Genomic DNA, 18,714 nt, shown 5'->3' with positions numbered 1-18,714 from the left:
GTTACTGTACTTTTTAGGTATCTATACTTTACTCCATTACTTATTTTTCTTCCTACTTCTGACTTCTACTCATTACATTTTTACACAAGTATCTGTACTTTCTATTCCTTACATTTTTTAAACAAACGTTACTTGTTACATTTGGCTTTGGTTTAATGTTTATAAATATTTATTTCACGTCATGTGTGCCATCCAATGCAGATCATTTGCACCATCCCCATCTAGTGAAAACTAGTGTAATTGGATGAGTCATATAATGCAAACACTCATTGGTTAGTTAAAGGAAATCATCAGAAGCAAGCAGGTGTTCTTCAAACTGCAAATGCGAATTGTCTACGCCATGCTAAAATGTTGGATTCAGAAAAAGATGTTGAAATGTCTGAAAGGTCGGACACAGGCGAGAGCGTATCGGGAGATGGAGACCAACAAGACCTCCCTCATCCTTAGCCCTATCTCAATTTTTTTTTTCAAATAGTGGAAAAATTGAGCTTTCAATTCATATTGTGGTATCTGGCTGTTTTTTTTAAAGGTTACTTTATACTTTTATACTTTAAGTAGTTTTTGGAGCACATACTTTTTCACTTTTACTTGAGTAAAGAGGTCAAGTTGATACTTTTACCAGAGTGTTTTTAAACTGCACTATCTATGCTTCTACTTAAATAACAAATGTGTGTACTTTTGACACCACTGATATTAGTCTGGTTGCTTGAGACGACTTCTGATTAGGATTCAATAGTGCTGCACTTTAAATAACAGTACATACATTTTTAACTTCCTTAACGTAGTGGGAAAGGTTCACTATAAATCCCCCCCAGTCCTATATGCACCCACAGAACCCTTTTATTAATATTTTAATCCCTGAATGTACTGTGGATTTATATTGTAACATGAATAATAAATATAGGATGAAATACTTACCTACACTATTAATGTGCACATAAAATGATTAATACATTATTTATTTCATGCTTTTTTGAAACACCAATATGTACTTATTTGGGTATAAGCTTGTTTTATTAGTAATGTCTTTTAGTAAAAACTCCTTCAGCTGTGTTAGCTTTGGAGGTTTTCATAGGATACTTCCTGAAATCCTTGTAGGGGCGGGTTTCCATGCTGAGACTCCCCTCTGGTGTTTGTGTTTTCCCTGGTGCTCCCCCTCATGTTCCTGATACGTGGCTGTTTGGGAGAGCCGCGCTGTGGATCCCTGTCTGCCTACAGCAGCAGCAGCAGCCGCTGGAATCTGCAGGAAGTCCGGCAGTTTTTCCATCAAGGTCTGGATGGCAGGGACACACTGGTGCGCAGACTTTCGAAACCACGAGGTATGCACACAAATATTCCTTCTTTAGGTTGTTATTGGGTGTTTTTTTAAGAATGGTAAGAAGTTTATGAAACTGCTGCTAGCTGTCAGAAAGATCCTTAACGGTTTACTTGCTGCGTCGCTACGTGTCTGATGAGCTAATTCCTTTAGCAAACTGTTCGAATGTCTGCTGTTAGCCTGCTAACTTAGAGCTGCAGACTCCAGAGCTGCTTACCACATCAACCACTTCATAAATCTACTTTAAATAACTTTTTTCATCACTTTAGCCTCGCGGCGTACATTTTTGTTTTCACTGCAACAGTTTAGCTGTTTTTATCAACATTTACTCCACGTGTTTTGCTAGCTTTCCGACAGCATACTTAATAATTGAGACCGTTTATTAAAGATATAAATCTGCACAGCGGTCGGACACACTTGAAAAGTTAATGGGATAAAATAAAATAAAAGTATAAATAGGTGTGACTATAGAAGTCTGCTTCTTCTGGAGCTTTCTGTCTCCGCCTCGTATCTGTATTAAATCAGTGCATTGCATTTGTTTTGATGGGTTACATTTAAACATGTTATCTTGCATATATGCAATATATCATTGTAGGTGATCTTTGATTGCCCTAGTTTGTAATAATTGTTTAAATACTAACTTAAAATTCTAAGTTTCTTATTTGAGTTTTTCAAATTAAAACCCTTGGTTACATTTTGGAGACTCCCAACCAGAGCTGAATCTCACCGTGATAAACCACTCAATAAATATTGATTCCTACTGTCACCTATGCTTTGTTCCAGATAACTCTGAATCTGGAACTTGGATTAAAAAAAAAAATACAACAAGTACATTTCTTTGTTCCCTTATATGCTCTGACGTTCACTTTGATATAACATTTATCTAATAACTAATTAGATAAAAGCTGTTGTGTTTTTTCTGTCTTTTTTAAATTTTTTTATTAATCACTATTAAATTGTTTTTATTAAATTGCAGCCAGTTTGCCATTTGATGTTCGGTCTGGTGGGAAAACATCTGGATTTCTTTCTCAAAACTCAACTTCACTGAAATCAAGTTGTCCAACTTAAGTCTAGATAGTTTAAATACAAATATAATTTAATCAAACTACATCTTTCAACTGCTTGAGCATCAACAGTGAAGGAAAATATAAATAGAAAATGTCAGAACTTACACCGAATAATGGCTAAAATCTTTAGGTTTTATATTCAGGACTAAAATCTAAATAAAGTTTGATTAAGTTTTAGTTTTCTCAAGTCTGTAAAGAAGGAATATTATTTAAAGTCCAGTGCACATAAATGTGTGTGTTATATATTATTATTTCGTTTTCAATTCACCTCTTGATGTCAAATCTGTGAAAAAAAGGTTATGACGGCAATATTGACTAAACCAAGCTCTGATGTTACATATTATTTTATAGAATTATGGTCTGCCTGAAAATGGGGCAGTTGTGATCAATAAGTGATGGATGAAATGTATTTACTTATCTACTAGCCCTCCTGCTGTGCTTTCAACTCTCACTGAAAATTCTTTTCTCATCTTTTGCAGCCAAACCGTCATTTGGATTTCCAACGTTGTTTCCAGCATTCAAGGGGGTAAACTTTACATTATTTCTCTCCTTTCCTAAAGTTGATGTGAAAACGTCCTTATTATTGATGAGAATTGCAAAGTTAGGTCCTCAGACACATAGATGACAACCATTAATCTCAGGTCTTTTGTTCTTTTTTATTTTTTTCATTTTAAAAGAATGAAATGTATGAAGAATATCTCTAAATGTTTTTCAAAATTAAAGCCACTTTGGTGTGTGTTTTTTGTTCTATTTCCTCCGGGTTACTTTTCAAGAGTGTGCTCTAGGATGCTTCTTTTGTGTTTCTATATGTACATTTTAAGTTTCTGTTTGCACTCTATACTTGCATTCTGAGCCTCTAAATATGATAGATAAAATCCTTTTGAAACATCTGGACCTAGTTTATTTATTATACTTCATACATTTTTTATATTCATAATATATTTATATTTATACATTTACTTATTCTTTTTTAATGTTCTACTTTAAATAAAGTGCTATATTCTTACTATTTTTGAAAAACATTCTATTCAGTTCAAAATATGTTCCCAAAAGGAAACATTATGTTGTTGTAACTCCTATCAGGGTCTTTCTCGTGAGATATTGTAAATGGTAATGGCTGTTGGTAGGAATGATATCCTGTAACTGCCTGCCTTACTTCACATCTGGCAGAGCTTCTGTCTGAAGAACATGTTGTTTTTCATTCGTCTGATAAAAAAATGCTGAGATAATTTGTAATTTTATTCATAATTAGAATAATTCTTCTTTGTAAAATTACCTCCAGAGAAGTTCCTAGAACAGAGCCAATCTTTTCTGTTGGCTTATTTAACTTCTTTTAGTCATTTGCTCTGATGCTGCTAGCCCATAGATGATGGCAGAAGGAATCACACTCTCCACATCAGCCTTATGGAAGTTATTCAGCATCTTGCTGCAAACTAAGCTTTCTCGAGAAGTACAGTCTTCATAAACTGCTTCAGAGCTGAGTCCCCTGTCCAATATGTTGTCCAGGCCTTTCTTCCACAAAAAGGGGACAGTCTAAACCATTTTTTAGATTTCGCCTAAATGGAATGATTATGTAATGGCATATTTTTTATAGAGTGGTTGTTGAGCTAGGATTTTTAAATAACGGGGTGTTTCCAGTAAATCGACTAATGCTGAGATATCTGAGCCTTTTTCCTGCCCTGAACCCATCATCTCATTTGTGAATCATCTCACTGTACAAAAAAGTAGCAAGCAGAGGAAAGCTGTTCCTTGCATTGTCTGCAGCTGGCCGTTTGAGCATGCACACTTCCTGGTTTGGTTTATTAGCAGCACATAGTTTGTATGCATAGTGTAAACTTAAGAAAATGTTTACACACTTCTGAATTCTGAAGTTTGAATTTATGCATTTTATGGTAAGCATTTGTGAATTCTGCTGTTAATTAATTAAAAATACACATACAAATCATACCTCCTGGTTCAGGCTAAGTTTGCGACCTGGGGTCCATTTCACAAAGCAGGTTTACTGAAAACTCTTCAGTAAACTCCTCAGTAAAAGTTTTCTAAACCTGACATATGGGAAACTGATTTCTCCATTTCACAAAGAGAGTTTCCTAAACCCCTGTTTCACCATAGTAACATTCTCCCCAGAGCTAACTTGGTCAGGAGAAGGTTTTGAGTCTCCCCTGTCTCCGTTCTCCTTACAGCCAATCACATTGTTTCATTTCCTGAGTTAGTTAGATTTCGTTTTAGTTTTGTGCATAAAAAAAAAAAAAATTCACTGGGTCAGTTAGACACATTAGGTTTTAAAAACAAACGTTGCATGTCAGTTTGACGAGGAACTTGTTAAAGGAACAATTTGCTTCATTTCACAGAGAATATGAAAACTGGCCTACCATGTACTTGTCACTGTGCTGCCATTACAAAAAAAAATCATAGCACTGAGAGGAAAATTAAGCATCATTCTATACAAAAGATAAGTTATCTACAAACTGAACGTGGGTACAGTTAAAAAACAACAACATTGTTTTCCTATATAGGATCCAAATACCATTTCCATCTTCCTGGTACTTTTGGTTATTTTCTTTAGGGATCAACCACAGCAGCAGCACAGGTAGCTGCCAGTTTTGACTTTTTCTTGCTCTAGTTATCTACTTCATCCTGACTCCACAATAAACTCTGTTATTGTTGGCCATATTAGCCTGCAATATCTTTATAACCATCCAGACGAATACTGTTGGGTATGCAGTGGTGTGTTTCATCAATTCACTATTTAGAAGTTGATAAAGCCATTAGCTTGTGAACTTTTTCTATTATTATTTTACCTGAATTGAATAGAGTATTGTGTGATGCTGAGCATCTGAACCAGTTAGAGTTAGCGGTTAGCGCTGATGGACCCCCATCATCAGGCATCTTATGTCCATGAAGCTCATGTTTAATCAGAAAGCCTGAGTGGATCAGGTTTACTATTTCACAGTTGCAGACACAGGAGTTTTTATACGGTCTTAAGTTACTCGCCAAAATTGGTATCATAGTGTGAAGATGCACTCCTAAGTGCAGGTGGCATATGTAGGCATTTCTTTTTTTCTTGTTTCTCAGCCTTACAGGTTTGAGTATCTCTTCAGAGAGAGCTTTTCTGCTCACCTAGGTCACTAAAGAGACACGATGTTAATGCATTCTTCATATTAGCAGATTGGCTGATATATTAGCAGAAACTCATTGTTTTGGTTAGGGGAGCAGCTGCAAGGAGGGAATGGCTTTTTTATTGCTGCAAAGGAGTTTCTTTAAGTATTGTTTAGTGTTGACTACATTGAAATATAAAAATTTTCAAAAACTTATTAACTAATATAGAATGATGTTTAATACTACTGTGAGTAGTTGCAGTAGAGACTTTATTCTGCGCTGAAATCCGTGTTTTTCTCTAGAATCTGGGGATTTGGAGAGAGATTTGGATGCTGGCAATATGGAGAGCAAAAACAGTCTTCAGTGGAAAGGCCTTGTCAAAGACAGTGGAAGGCATGTCAGATCAACGGCAAAACCAGGGACATGCTTGTAGTTTTCTTTGACAGTCTCTGTCATCCACAGAGATTTCATCAGGTTGGAGCAAAACTGTGAGCTCTGAGTTTTGCACAAAGATCCGCGTGTTTGATACAAACAACCAGAACCTTAGATGTATGTCGTCAGCTTTTCCACAGAAACTTTTGGCTCTAAACTGTTATTTTGGGGGGTTGTAGTAAACAAGAGGCTTAGACAGTTTTTCTTTCTTCTTCTACCTTTATTGGCATTAGAATTCAGCCCATTGAACATGGCCAATAAATTAATTTAAAAATTGTAGTTTAATGGTATTCTTGTCTTGGCTTTCTCCTCTCTTACAGCATCACTGGCTCCAAGTGTCTTTTGGGCAGGGGGACGGATGAAAGGTAGAAGTGGTTGGAGGCCCAGCTGGGCTGTTGCTGCTCTGTTTTTCCCCGCTGCTCTGCTGTTGCTGACCTTCAGGGGAGCATCAAGCAGCCAGAAGATGTCACAAACCTCTATGGCTCATGCAACGGCTACAGCAGCTGGACCAGGCCCGAGTCTGGCAGATGACCTCCCAGGCCTCCAGGCGGTCACAGATTTTCTTACCAGTGAACTCACGCATGTATGGTTCCTGTCCCTGGTTGGCTCAGTCGCTGTAGGCCTTAGTGGAGTTTTCCCTCTGCTTGTTATTCCTTTTGAATCAGGAGCTGCCCTCAAGACTGAAGGTAGGAAATGGAAATGTCTTTTTTTTTCTCATTTTTTTTTTCTGAGCTAGGTTTTCATTTAATCACTAACCCGATAGCTAACTGTTTTTTTTTTTTAAATGAGTAGTATTTAAAGATTGTTTCAGTTCTAATGTAAAGAGATGTTCCTCTTTTGACCACCAAATGTGTTGCATATATTCTCTATATTGTCTAATGTTTTCTACAGATGAGTTGGTACGTTTCTTTTGCATTTATGTGTCTGTTCTGCTAAGTGATTTTGAGACCTTTTTAGTAGGACTATAAAGAGCAAATGAATGGTGAAATTGCAACAACAGTCTATATTCTATATATGTGCATTCTATATATGTCTATATAGGTGCAGCCCTCATTTTTAACGTCTTTCATATAAGTTCTTTATGCTGCAACTTTGGGGCCATTTGGTTCAAGCTTTCTGCATCTATAGTTGTTATAATGACTCCAAATTCCCAAAACAAGATAATTAATAAGAGAAGCAAAGCAGAAAGGAAACTAATATTGATTGTAAAATAATTTCCTCTTTTGATCATTTTTGGAAATCCTAGCAAGGAAAAGGTAGAAACTGGGCTGCTATTTGACACATCTAAAAGATGAAGAATCCATTTATTGGATTCATAAAGATAGGGCTGCAGAAAAGTAATCAAGATTCCTAATTTATTTTTTTGGATAACAAACATGACGGATGCATACTGCTTTTTTTCTGTTTCTTATGATTCCTAAAGAGTTGGTATAAGGGAGGTCATCCGTACCTGCTACTGTTTAAAAAAGAAAATGAAAATATGTAATAGTTCATAGTTCTTCTGTTTTTTTCTTGATTCTTATTTGTTTTGTAAAGTTAGTGCAACAGTTTTTATCTTCCAAGTATCCTTCCTCACTCTAAAATAATCCAATATAATAATAATCCTTGTATAATAACCCTACTATAAAAAAAAAAAGGTACAAAATGCTGTCATATGTGGACACACTTTATATATCCCATGCACCTTTTTCTTCCTTTGGCGCATTTTTCTCCTTTGACTAATGGAGCTGATGTAACGAGTACATTTCTCCACTGTGATCAATAAAGTCAATCAGTCAATCAATCAATGTTTTGAAATTGAAAATCCCTGATAAATGTCCTCCACTGGGATCAACAGTTGTTTCTTCTGGAAAATAGGCAGTTAGCCAAAAACCCAGCTGCATCCAGAATTTTATATAGTAAGCAGCTTTAAGTAAACTTTTAGCAGAGGCAAAAAAGGAACACCGCTGCACACTTCCTAAATGTGGCAGAAAACCTAATAGTTGGCACTGCAGTGATGCAAGTTTACAGCTTTTTTTTTTGGTTAGTTTTTTTTTATGACGATCCTGTGCTATGTTGAAGAGTTCCCTCTTCTATAGATGTAGCTGCAGCATGCAACAAGCAAAACTGCACTGTGTTCTTCAAAAAATATAAAAAATGCATAAGGGTTTGTACTTGTTATAGCTAGTTTTCATTAGCTTTTAAACTGAAGTTTTATAATAATGTAATAATAATAATACTAGAGCTAAACACACAAGGGCTTTCTGTTGAAATTGAACCTGCTGGTCAGTTAAAGCTACAGAGTTCAACAATTTTGGGAAATTATTTATACATGTACTAATCACTCCTTTTAGACTTCAAATATGTATATAATGCAATTGTAACTTAAAAATGATATGCTGTAGAGTTCTCTTATCCTTGCACTCTAATGACCCAGCTAAAGCCTCTTTAGGTGAGGCTGAAGGGCTGAAACTTTTACTGGGCCCCACCCACACCAACGTGTCATTTCAGATTTATTTTAGGCTGAGGCCAGACAAAAGCAGGCTTAACCAGAAGTTAGTGTGAGAGAAGGAAACGCTCCAAGGTTAAAGTTTCCGTGGAGTGCCTGTGTTATTTTGGTAATGTCAACATGTTGAGCCAAATAAGCTTTTGTGCATTGAAGTGCCTCATATGTTGAAGTGACAACAGGCGAGCTAAAATACAAGATGCCAATTTATCGAGATCCCTTTATAAAGCCCTAAATTTGTATTTATTTCACTGCAAAAACGAGTTAGAAATAAGTACAAATTTCTTAAATTAAGTCTTTTCACCCTTAATTTGAGTAGGTAAATTAGATAGTTTGCCAATGGAATGAGTATTTTTACTCTTAAAATAAGATAATTAGATAATATGCACTTGAAATAAGAGAATTCAACTGTGTTTTCTTATTTTGGCTGTGAATTGTCTTGTTCCATTGGCAAAATGTATCTTTTTACCTACTCAATTCAAGAACAAATGCACTTATTTTTAGAAAAAATGACTTATCTAGATTTAGATTTTTTGCAGTGTTTTATAAGCAGCATTTGAAGCTAAAAAAGCAAAGAGATCTGTTTTAACCATTGCTTGCAATAATTGGTACTGTGTTTCTTTGCCAGCTGGATGCCAAAAGCTGAAGCAGCTCTTGAGCTTTGCTATTGGTGGTCTCCTAGGTGATGTGTTTCTTCACCTCCTTCCTGAGGCGTGGGCGCTCTCTGGCCCTCAAGGTGGGTCTCAGAGGCACCCTTTTATAAATGCTTTCATATTCTAATGTGTTTTCCTCTGAAAAAAAAGACATTTACATGTTGCTTTGTTGAAGACTGTGGCAGTGTTTAGAAGCAGAGTTTTGGTTGTAGCAACATATCTCTAGTGTACATCTCATGCCCACATATTTACAGTCTGTCTGCCGCCTTTTACAGCTAGTAAACACAACCACTACATGACCCAGGGCTTGTGGGTAATCATCGGTCTGTTTGCCTTCCACCTGCTGGAGAAACTGTTCCCAGATGAAGACGGCCTCAAGGATGCCCCCCCAGATTCAGACCTGAATTTTAATCTCTCTGTAAGTATCTTTGCAATCTCTCTGTATACTGCATGTCAACACAAGCCTTTACATATTTTTACTCTGGTTGGCATGCCTTGTGCAGATACTAGAATGCTTAATTCTGCACATCTGTCAGTGGTGTTTTGATGGCTGTCAAATCAGATGACCCATCAAACGCCTGGGAGTTTACAGCCATAGTTATAGATTTTGGATGGAATCCATTCTGATTTTTTTTTTTTTTTTTTTTTGCCTGTCTTTAAATGGTGCAAAAAAACAAATGTCAGTTTAATTTTGAGCCTTCTGCTTTTTGAAATCCAAACAAAAGATGTTTGAAATGATACTTTAGGCGGATATGTCCAGACTGCTCTGGTTTCCTAATAGCCAGTGTTTGTACTCTTCTATTGTATCCTGCAGCTTACTCTGTGTATATTTACCCAGGTGCATCATCTACTTCAGTCCTGTCATCCAGTCAAAGGCTAAAAGCAAAAGAAGTGTATTTATCGCAGAGCCGATTAACCCTCACAGGGTGCTGAATTTGGAGCTTACAGATTTGAAACAGACGTTCCTATTTACATTTTTTTCCTCTATTTATTCATAAAGAGATGCCAAGTCTAACATGCATCTATTTTACTAAAGGAAAGCTTTCTAATCACATTTAGTCACACTTTAAAAATATATATATATTTCCTAGCTTTGATCAAAACGCTTTATTGCAGTGTTTTTTGTAAAGCAGAATACATGCTCCATCCTGCCTTTTTATGCCAGTGAGGGAGAAGATTGGAATCCATGTCTCAGCCCCTCTACTTGTGTCTATTTTTAGTGCAAGGGATGAAGCAGCTGCTTCAGCCATTTCAGTGTCCGCCGGAACGGCACTTTTAGGAAGAGGCAACAATAGAAATGGACAGAGATTAAAAGGCCTTAAGGGTTTTCTCCTTAAACATTAGTGCTTTTGCTAATTTTACCAAAAGACAGCAATGAGCTGAAAACATTTTGTCATGAATTATGCCAGTGCTTTGGAACAATGCATCATTTATACATGGGTGTTTGCACAGTCCTCTGCAACGACAATTTAGCTCCAATCTGTTGGAGATGATTAATAGCTCTAAAATTGATCACACTTCATTACTTCCCCAAGCTTCAGTCACAGAGATGGAGAAAACATTTCTCTGCGGCGAGCAGAGGACCGCAGGTTATTTCCTTCTTGCTTTATCAGACAATCAGGCCAAATGGCAACACAAGTGGTTTCTAAATGATGGAACAGGGAAGTTGGCTATTCTCAGAAAACAGAAGCCCTAGTTGAGATAAATATAATGGTCATCTGGTTTTGACTGTAGTTGAATCATTTTAGCACAGCTCAAAACCAACAATGAAACATCTGTTTGCTGCAGTGCACTAATTACATTCCATTTAAATTGCTTTTTTTCTGACTAGTTACACTGGGAGCTTTTTGATTCAGTTGGGGAGACATTTTGAAAATGACTGACATATGTTTGTATGTTTTGGTGACCGCACATGTTTTATAAAAGTCACATTTTATTTTTCTCCACAGTCAAATTCAGCTATAAATGTCAAAGCAGAAACATCACTCAGAAATGGAAACCATGCTGAGGCGTGGAAATCCTTCCAGCGACAGACTCAGCAAGACACCTCAGAGAAAATTAAGGTAATTCTGAAAACCGAAACAAATCCCAGAAATAGGGCAACAGTGGGGATAAACTTTTGACTTTGATATGGCTTCCCTTTAAGAGATGATCCCATTTAATCTTATTCTTTTGGTCAGACATCTAAAAACAGCAATGTGGAAATACAGGAAAATAGATACTTGTATGTCATCTTAAGGATTTCCATAATTTTTGCTGTTCTTAATATTTGGAAGTTTCAGATCATTAAGCAAATGATGAGAGTAAAGACAAAATGCAGTTTTTTCCCCCCCCTTCATTAAGAGAAAAAAACCTGCCAAAACCATCTGCCTGTGTGTGGAAGCGTAAGCTCTCGCTAAACATAGTACCACCTTTAGTCACAGCATCGTTTGAATTTCCAATTGCTTGTACCGAGTCCTCTACATCAGTGTGGATTATTTTTTTTCCCCACTCTTCTTTGTTATCCATGGTTTAGGGTTTTGGGGAGAAAACAGTCTGTTTAGGGTCCTTCCACAGCCTCTCATTTTGATTTTAGTTCTGACTTCAGGAGGAAACTGCAAAACCTTCATTTGTTTGAGCCTTTCAGAGCTTTACTAGCAGGCATCAGGGACTGCTGTATAAACCAAGTTTATGGTGGTGGCCCATTCTCCTTCTCCTTGTTCCACCAGTAGCAGTAAATCATTAATTTCTTTAAAGAAAAACAAAACTACCCCAAACCATCACGCTATCACTGCCATGCTTTATTTTTTATGTTTTTTTTTTCCCCTGTTAGTCTGGTTCAGGTGTAGCAAAATGCCTGAAAAAAACAAAACACCCTAAAGCCTTGGCCATAATGTTTTGGAAAGGGAAATGTGTGTATGGGAATTTGTTTTGATCAGTCGTACTTTCATCTGGAAGATTGTAGTTTAACCTCTCACTGCAAAAAATGGAAATCTGTATGAGTTATTTTTGCTTAAATTGAGTGAATTTTGTCTTGAATTGAGGAGATAAGTGAGACACCTTGCCAATGGAACAAGACAATTTACATTTAAAATAAGAAAAAAACAATTGCTTTGTCTTATTTCAAGTGAATATTATCTAATTGTCTTATTTTAGAAGTAGAAATACTCATTCCATTGGCAAGTCGTCTTATTTACCTACTAAAATTAAGGGTAAATGCACTTATTTTAAGAAATTTTGTTCTTATTTCTAGATGGTTTTTGCAGTGAATTGAATCATGATTGAATCATGAGATCAGAAAGCTCCAGATGATGTTCAAAGCTTTTCTCTGAACTCCTTGATTAGTTGTTTATGCACTCTTTGAGTAAATTTGCTTAAGTCAGCTCTTTTAGCCACTGATAAGTTTCAATACTTTCGTATGGTTTCTTCATGTGTGGATAATGGCTCTCACTATAGTTCAGTGCAGTCTTAAAGTCGTAGAAATTACTTCCCAATCTATTATCCATGACTTTTCCAAAACATATTTTTATACAATCGTTAATATAATTTTTTTTTGTAATTTTCCTCATTGTGTCCAGTTAAAGGTATAGTGGAGGATGATCTTTTTCTGGGTGGATAAACAAAATAAGTGTTTCTCCTAATTGCAATCATTCTGGTTATTTGTTTACGTAAGGACGTCCTACGTGCTCGTCCCCATTTTCATTTCATTTAAACAGAGCGTGCACAAGGAGACATGGGCTCATGCACGCTCTCGCTGTCGTCTATTAGACGTTCCCTCGCGGGAGCGGGTACAAGGTTGTGCATGTGCATTTTGTGGAGAGGGTCTTTTCAAATACTTGTGAAAATCCACCCAATACCTTTAACTAGTTTCCTGATACTACATGCCAAGCAGTAATCAGGTCTTGGTGTCACTATTCAAATTGATGTAAACATAATCAGTAAGGGAAAAATACTTTTCACAACACTGCATCTTTAAAAAGAATGCCTAAAGACTACATTTAAAGCAAACTCTTGGAATTAACCTGAAAATGTAGCTTAATTAATAGACAATGTTATGACATCAAATCTCAATGTTTACATTTTTTTTTTAGGTTTTATACATTTGTTTTCATACAATGTCTTACAGACAAGTGGGTACCTTAACCTTCTGGCCAACTGCATTGACAACTTTACTCACGGGCTGGCAGTAGCTGCAAGTTTCTTGGTGAGCAAAAAGGTAGGACTTGTTTCACAGAGTTTCATCACCCCAATTTTATAATGTCAGTTAAAAAATCCAACTCATTCATTTTATATATGATTTTGTGTAAAAGTGGTAGCTTCATTACCTAAGGTCAAAAAGAGACTGAAAACTTAAAAGTATTTCAAAGGTTACATGCAAAAATAAAAGGCACCAATTAGCTGTGAAAGCTTGGAGGATCTCGGTGTGTGTGGAGTGGTAATTTCAGCCATTGTGGCTAACTAAAAATGGGAGAAGATGCAGATGATTAAGAGGAAGAAATGTAAAAATGGGTCCAAGAAAGACATATATGCAGGTATTTTGTATGGATGGATAAATTAGTTTGTCTTGTTTTTTGCAGAAGAGTAAAATGGAGAAGTTGCTGCTGCTAAGTTTTTATCTGAATCAGTTTAGAAGATAAGGAAGGAAAAGGAGGGGGCAAAAAGGTGTTGACAAAATTCATGCAATAAATTTTTTGTGGTCATTTTTGTTTTTAAAAAAAAAAAAAAAAAAAAAAAGGAAAAAAGAAAAGGGAAGTTGATTAGAGAGCCCTGTGATACTTAACCCTGAAAGCCTTAGAGGGAAACAGAGTGAGGACACCATTTTTCTTTACATACAGGCTAAGTTAGCTGTCCTAAACCTGGTCATCTAATTATAAAGACCGCTGACTGATCACTTGTTAGAGGACCTGAAGCTATTCACATTCTTTTTTTGGGAGGTGCATTTTAAACTCCAGAGACACAGATTTGTACCGCTTCAGTAGGTTACCGTGTATCTGCAGTTCTGGGACATGAGTCCAGCTGGAGGGACAGAAGGCTAACAGCATGAAGTATTGATCAGATTGCCAGAAAGGAAGTTGACTACATATTTCAAACATGCGCTTGCAAGATTTTTTACCAGCAATTTTTGTTTACTTATGTTGTTTATCACCGTGTTTGCACTAAAATATTAAAAATAAAGCTACAACGAACACAATGTTAATTAAACTTGAATGAAAAGGAAGACAGTTAATCATTTAGTGAACTCAGCATTCTTTTTTTATTCCATTCCAGTCTAATATTGGGATCTTAATGAGTATTTATTTGTTGTGAAAAAAAATTTTTTCTGGTTTTTCAACCTGGAGGAAAGACGCTTGTCTTCACTGCGAAGGCGTTATGCTGCTGTACATTTATTTATAAAAATGCTTATACCACAGGAACAGTATGACAGTAAACTTCAGCACTTCTGAAACTGACACTTTTTTTGCTGGGAAATACCAGAAAACCAGTACCCAGCCCCTGCCTAATAATGGTATAGTTAAAAGCTTAAAAAAAGCGTATCATTCCACTTTTAAAGGCCCTTAAACATTTTAATAAACATGGTCAGACTAGGCTTCCTTTTTTTTTTTTTTTTTTTTTTAGAAAAACAGGTTGGTGTTCCATATAAACCACCTTGTCCTTTCTTTAATGGTTTATTTTTCTCTTGCAGGTTGGATTCCTCACCACTTTTGCTATTCTACTCCACGAAATCCCTCATGAGGTGAGATAACAGTATTTATATAAACCTGCAGAGGTGGGTAGAGTACCCAAAACTTGTACACAAGTAAGAGTTGTACTAATTCAGCATAGTTTCACTCCAGTGAAAACCTGTCGTCCAAGAAATGTGTTAAAAATATATATATTTGATAACAAGGTTGCTCAAGTAATACTAATTGATAACATTTAATTTAATATTTAAAACAAACATAGAATTATACAGACACTATTAAAAAAGTTGAAATACAAATTTTACAAATATGAACTTAATTGCAAAATAATACATTCTGGCAGAAGAAACACTTTTCCAAAAACAATCTTCCAAAATGTCCTTTATGAAATCAGCTTTTAGAGTAGTTAATCTATATACTGTGTGGTAGATCTGTGTAAAGTAACTTGATTGACAATATTCACTCTATATTCATTTGACTTATAGCTGCCACAGCAGGCTTAGCAGATAAAAAGTAATTTATAAAACATCAAAGCTTAATCATTTCAACAGCATTTTTCACTTTTCCTGTGTCTTTTTTCTTTTTCTTTTTTTTTGTTTTGTTTATAACACACCTGTTCTCGATTCAGTCAAGTTACTCTGATGGGCAGCTCAAACTTTTACTCAAGAGTAGTGATGCTTCATGATGGCAATACTTAAGCTACTCCTTTAATATTTAGGCAATAGTTAATCTAATTACTTACCATCCACCCTGTAAACTAGTATAGTGTCGTATGCTGGTGAAGATTCTCAGTCATCCAGATCATAGTCATTCCAAAAAAGTTAAAAACAATCCTCTGGACTTTACTCTGTTGCCCTGTATGGGGCAACATTGCGGCCCCCATCCAGGGGAACAGAACACCTTGCCTGTTTAGCCAAACCAACAATTTCCTCAAACAACCCCCTTTCAGAGACATAGATAGGTTTCAGGTATTGCAGGCTAATAAAGAACCCAACGACTGCCCATTCCTAATGGGCGGACATGTTCGTTCGGTTCAATTTGCATGTTACCTACGCCAAAACAAGCCGTTGTTTTTGGGCCACTATGTAAAGCTTTAAACTTAATACTCTTTCTGACATTTTGAATTGAAAAAGCTTCCTGGATTGGAAGCGAAACGTCTTAAAAACAAAGTCCAGGTGATTGTTTTTTTAAACTTTTTAAAATTACATTTCTGCATAACTTGGAGCTTTCTAACAGATTAGACTAGTGGAGTGTTTGTAAACAGAAATTTTGTTGCTTTTCTCTGCTTTGTACAATGTTATCCTCTACAGATAGGAGACTTTGCTATTCTGCTGCGAGCTGGGTTCGATCACTGGAGTGCCGCCCGGATGCAGCTGTTTACGGCTCTGGCTGGGATCTTGGGAGCTTGTTTCGCCCTTTGTGCTCAGTCACCCAAAGCTGCTGGTAGTTTTAATTCCATTTAACACACAATTCAGTAATTTGAAATCTTAAGAAAATCTTCTGACCAGATTATGCATGAATAATTTTATTTGGTTTTAGAAAGCTCCTCCAGCTGGATTCTATCTTTCACTGCCGGGGGTTTCCTCTACATTGCCTTGGTTAATGTTGTGCCTGACCTGCTACAGGAGTCCAGTTTAAGGTAAATGCTAAATAAATTCAGCAGGGGTAAAAAATTGGACAAATATTCTAACTAGTCCACTATTTCTCATATATTACCTCCAAGGAACCAGATTTTATTGATTGAATTTAACTTTAACAAAATTTCTTCAGCCTTTTAAGATATTTTCCATAATTTCTACTGGTAAATTAATGGGGGGCAAATGTGTTTCTTTTCTTTTCTTCAAAGATATGCCACGGTTGTATCTAGATGTCAAAGATTTCATTTTGCATAGAATACTTTTTTATTTAAACAGTCAGGCACTTCATCACCAGCAGTCTGTCATTAACACATGAAGGATGGTGCCTCTTGTCTTTGTCTTTTATCTGTCCACTTATGTGCATTTATAGGTTTCAATTGTCTCACACCTGGAACAGAATGTATACGGAAATGACTGGTGCTATAAAAAAATGTAGTGCTGTTAAGATTTGACAAAATAATCAAATGATCTCGAATGAAGAAAGATGCAAAAAAAAAGTCTACGTTTCTTTGACAAACTTTCAAAACAAAGACAAGACTTGGAGAACCACAATCTCTGTTCAAAATGAACTATGAAATTAAACAAACAAAATTGGTAGCCTATGGCTATGTCTGAATGTCAGCCCTAACCCCTCCATAGCTTAGTAGTAGATTTTATAGTGAACTTGGTAACTGGCCGTTCTGACAGATAATCATTATTTTTCGTTCACTGTTGGTCACATGACTCTGGCTCCTTGCACAGTGCAGTGCACAGTGCCTCTTTGCTTTCTCTCTTTCCCTAAAAATATCCCATGATGCTTTGTGAAGAGAGCACTTGCAAAGCATTCTGGGATGTATCTGCTCGTCTAGTGACCATAGATGTACACTACTTTTCAAAGTGCATTGTGGGAAGTTTTGAGTTAACTACTTTTCCATCCACTAGACAGTTGGATGCTCATATAAAATGGCGCAACCACTATATAGTTCTCTATGTAGGGGTTAAGGTGGACATTCCACTACATTCAATAAAATGTGTATTCTGTCCATTTCCCTAACTGTATTAGGAATAGTTTACAAAAAACTCCAACAAGTATTTTTTTTTTTATGTAAAAGGTATGTTCACAACTTTGTAAATTGGTATTTCTTTTTCTTTTTAGACACTCCCTGGTGCAAATGCTGCTCATTTTCTGCGGGATGGGTACCATGGTTTTCCTCTCAGCCATTGTTGACTGAACATGGGGGAAGACAACTCTCCCACCTTAACAAACACTACTACTGGAGATATTTTTTCCTCTGCACCAGCCTCTTATTCTTTGAACCATCATCCAGATAAAGAGGCGGATTCTTTCAAGGCTCTCTGTCATCGCTGTCATGGAGCACTAGAGCAAATATCTTAAAAAAGTATAGCACTTTATTTACAGATGACTGAAAGGAAAGACTGTTTTGATAAGACAGATAGGACGGGACATTAATGGGTGGACACTTTGAAATGCGCCATAAGGAATGGTCAAGGATAAAAAAAAAACAAAGTTTATATGGAAATCTGTTACCAAACTGTCTTTTAGACAATCATGATGCTTTGCACATACATTCACTACCAGGTACAAAAGACGACTCTTGATCTCAATAGGAGGTATTTCTTGCACAGAGCAAAGAGCTACATCTAATTTTTTTAAATCGGTGTTGTCATTGGCGTTTGCTTCTGAATACACAATGAAAATATTTTTCATCACCCGTTTTTGCAGTGTGCTTTAATCAAATACCAGTTATTGAGAATAATTAGTTATCAGTGTTTTTCTTTTTCCCACCTTCATCTGTTTTCCTTCCACACGCAGTGTAGCCTGCACCTTCGGAGCTTAATACAGCTTTCAGCCTGAAGAACAGTTTGTGTTAAACTTATACATGAATACTTGTGTTATCTTATTTACTAACATTAGTATTGGAGATTAGATGCAGGTTTAGAAAGTGGAAAACAAGGGAAATTACATGTTTTAAAAGGTTGTTTTTTTTTTGAAGAAGAAGAAATAAACTTCACATTTTAGACAATTGTGTGAAAGCATTTATGTTTCTATTGCAGGAAAAAAAGTCTGAGTTGCAAAGATTTGAAATACTATAGAAATATATAAAAAAGTAATCTGCCAGTTTCAGATAGGTGTGTAAAAAGAAAATATTTTAAGAAAACTATATTTCATTTATAGACTTCTTTCCGTCTCACTCCCTAGATGTTTCATTCATTCATTTATCCATCTATTATTTAATCTATCGCTCCATTCATTCATCTGTCCATAGGTCTATTGCAGGCACATTGGTCTTTTTTCTCCCACCTTTTTATTTTCTTTTTCGATTTTTTAAGTTTTTGTAATTAAAACTGAAAACATTGGAAGATAT

At 36.1% G+C, this 18,714-nt stretch overlaps 1 protein-coding gene across 2 annotated transcripts; it reads left to right on the top strand.

Annotated features, from left to right (window-relative positions):
* Positions 1-1,154: 1,154 nt before the first annotated feature.
* slc39a13 (solute carrier family 39 (zinc transporter), member 13) lies at positions 1,155-18,714 on the top strand. 2 transcript variants are annotated; one of them, XM_015385040.1, is made up of 11 exons: positions 1,155-1,319; positions 2,862-2,908; positions 6,234-6,599; positions 9,027-9,134; positions 9,327-9,469; positions 11,001-11,114; positions 13,157-13,234; positions 14,714-14,764; positions 16,022-16,154; positions 16,251-16,350; positions 17,484-18,714. In XM_015385040.1, exons 3-11 carry the CDS (start codon positions 6,272-6,274, stop codon positions 17,557-17,559), a joined length of 1,131 nt encoding a protein of 376 aa, XP_015240526.1. In that variant the 5' UTR covers positions 1,155-1,319; positions 2,862-2,908; positions 6,234-6,271; the 3' UTR covers positions 17,560-18,714. The 2 variants fall into 2 exon arrangements, with proteins under 2 accessions (XP_015240526.1, XP_015240517.1); XM_015385031.1 differs by having other exon boundaries at positions 13,157-13,246; positions 17,484-18,711.

Source organism: Cyprinodon variegatus, unplaced genomic scaffold (genome assembly GCF_000732505.1).
Source record: "Cyprinodon variegatus isolate N-32 unplaced genomic scaffold, C_variegatus-1.0 Scaffold15, whole genome shotgun sequence".
Classification (NCBI taxonomy): Eukaryota; Metazoa; Chordata; class Actinopteri; order Cyprinodontiformes; family Cyprinodontidae; genus Cyprinodon; species Cyprinodon variegatus.
The sequence above is the reverse complement of the archived record's forward strand: the minus strand, read 5'-3'. Positions and strand labels throughout refer to the sequence as shown.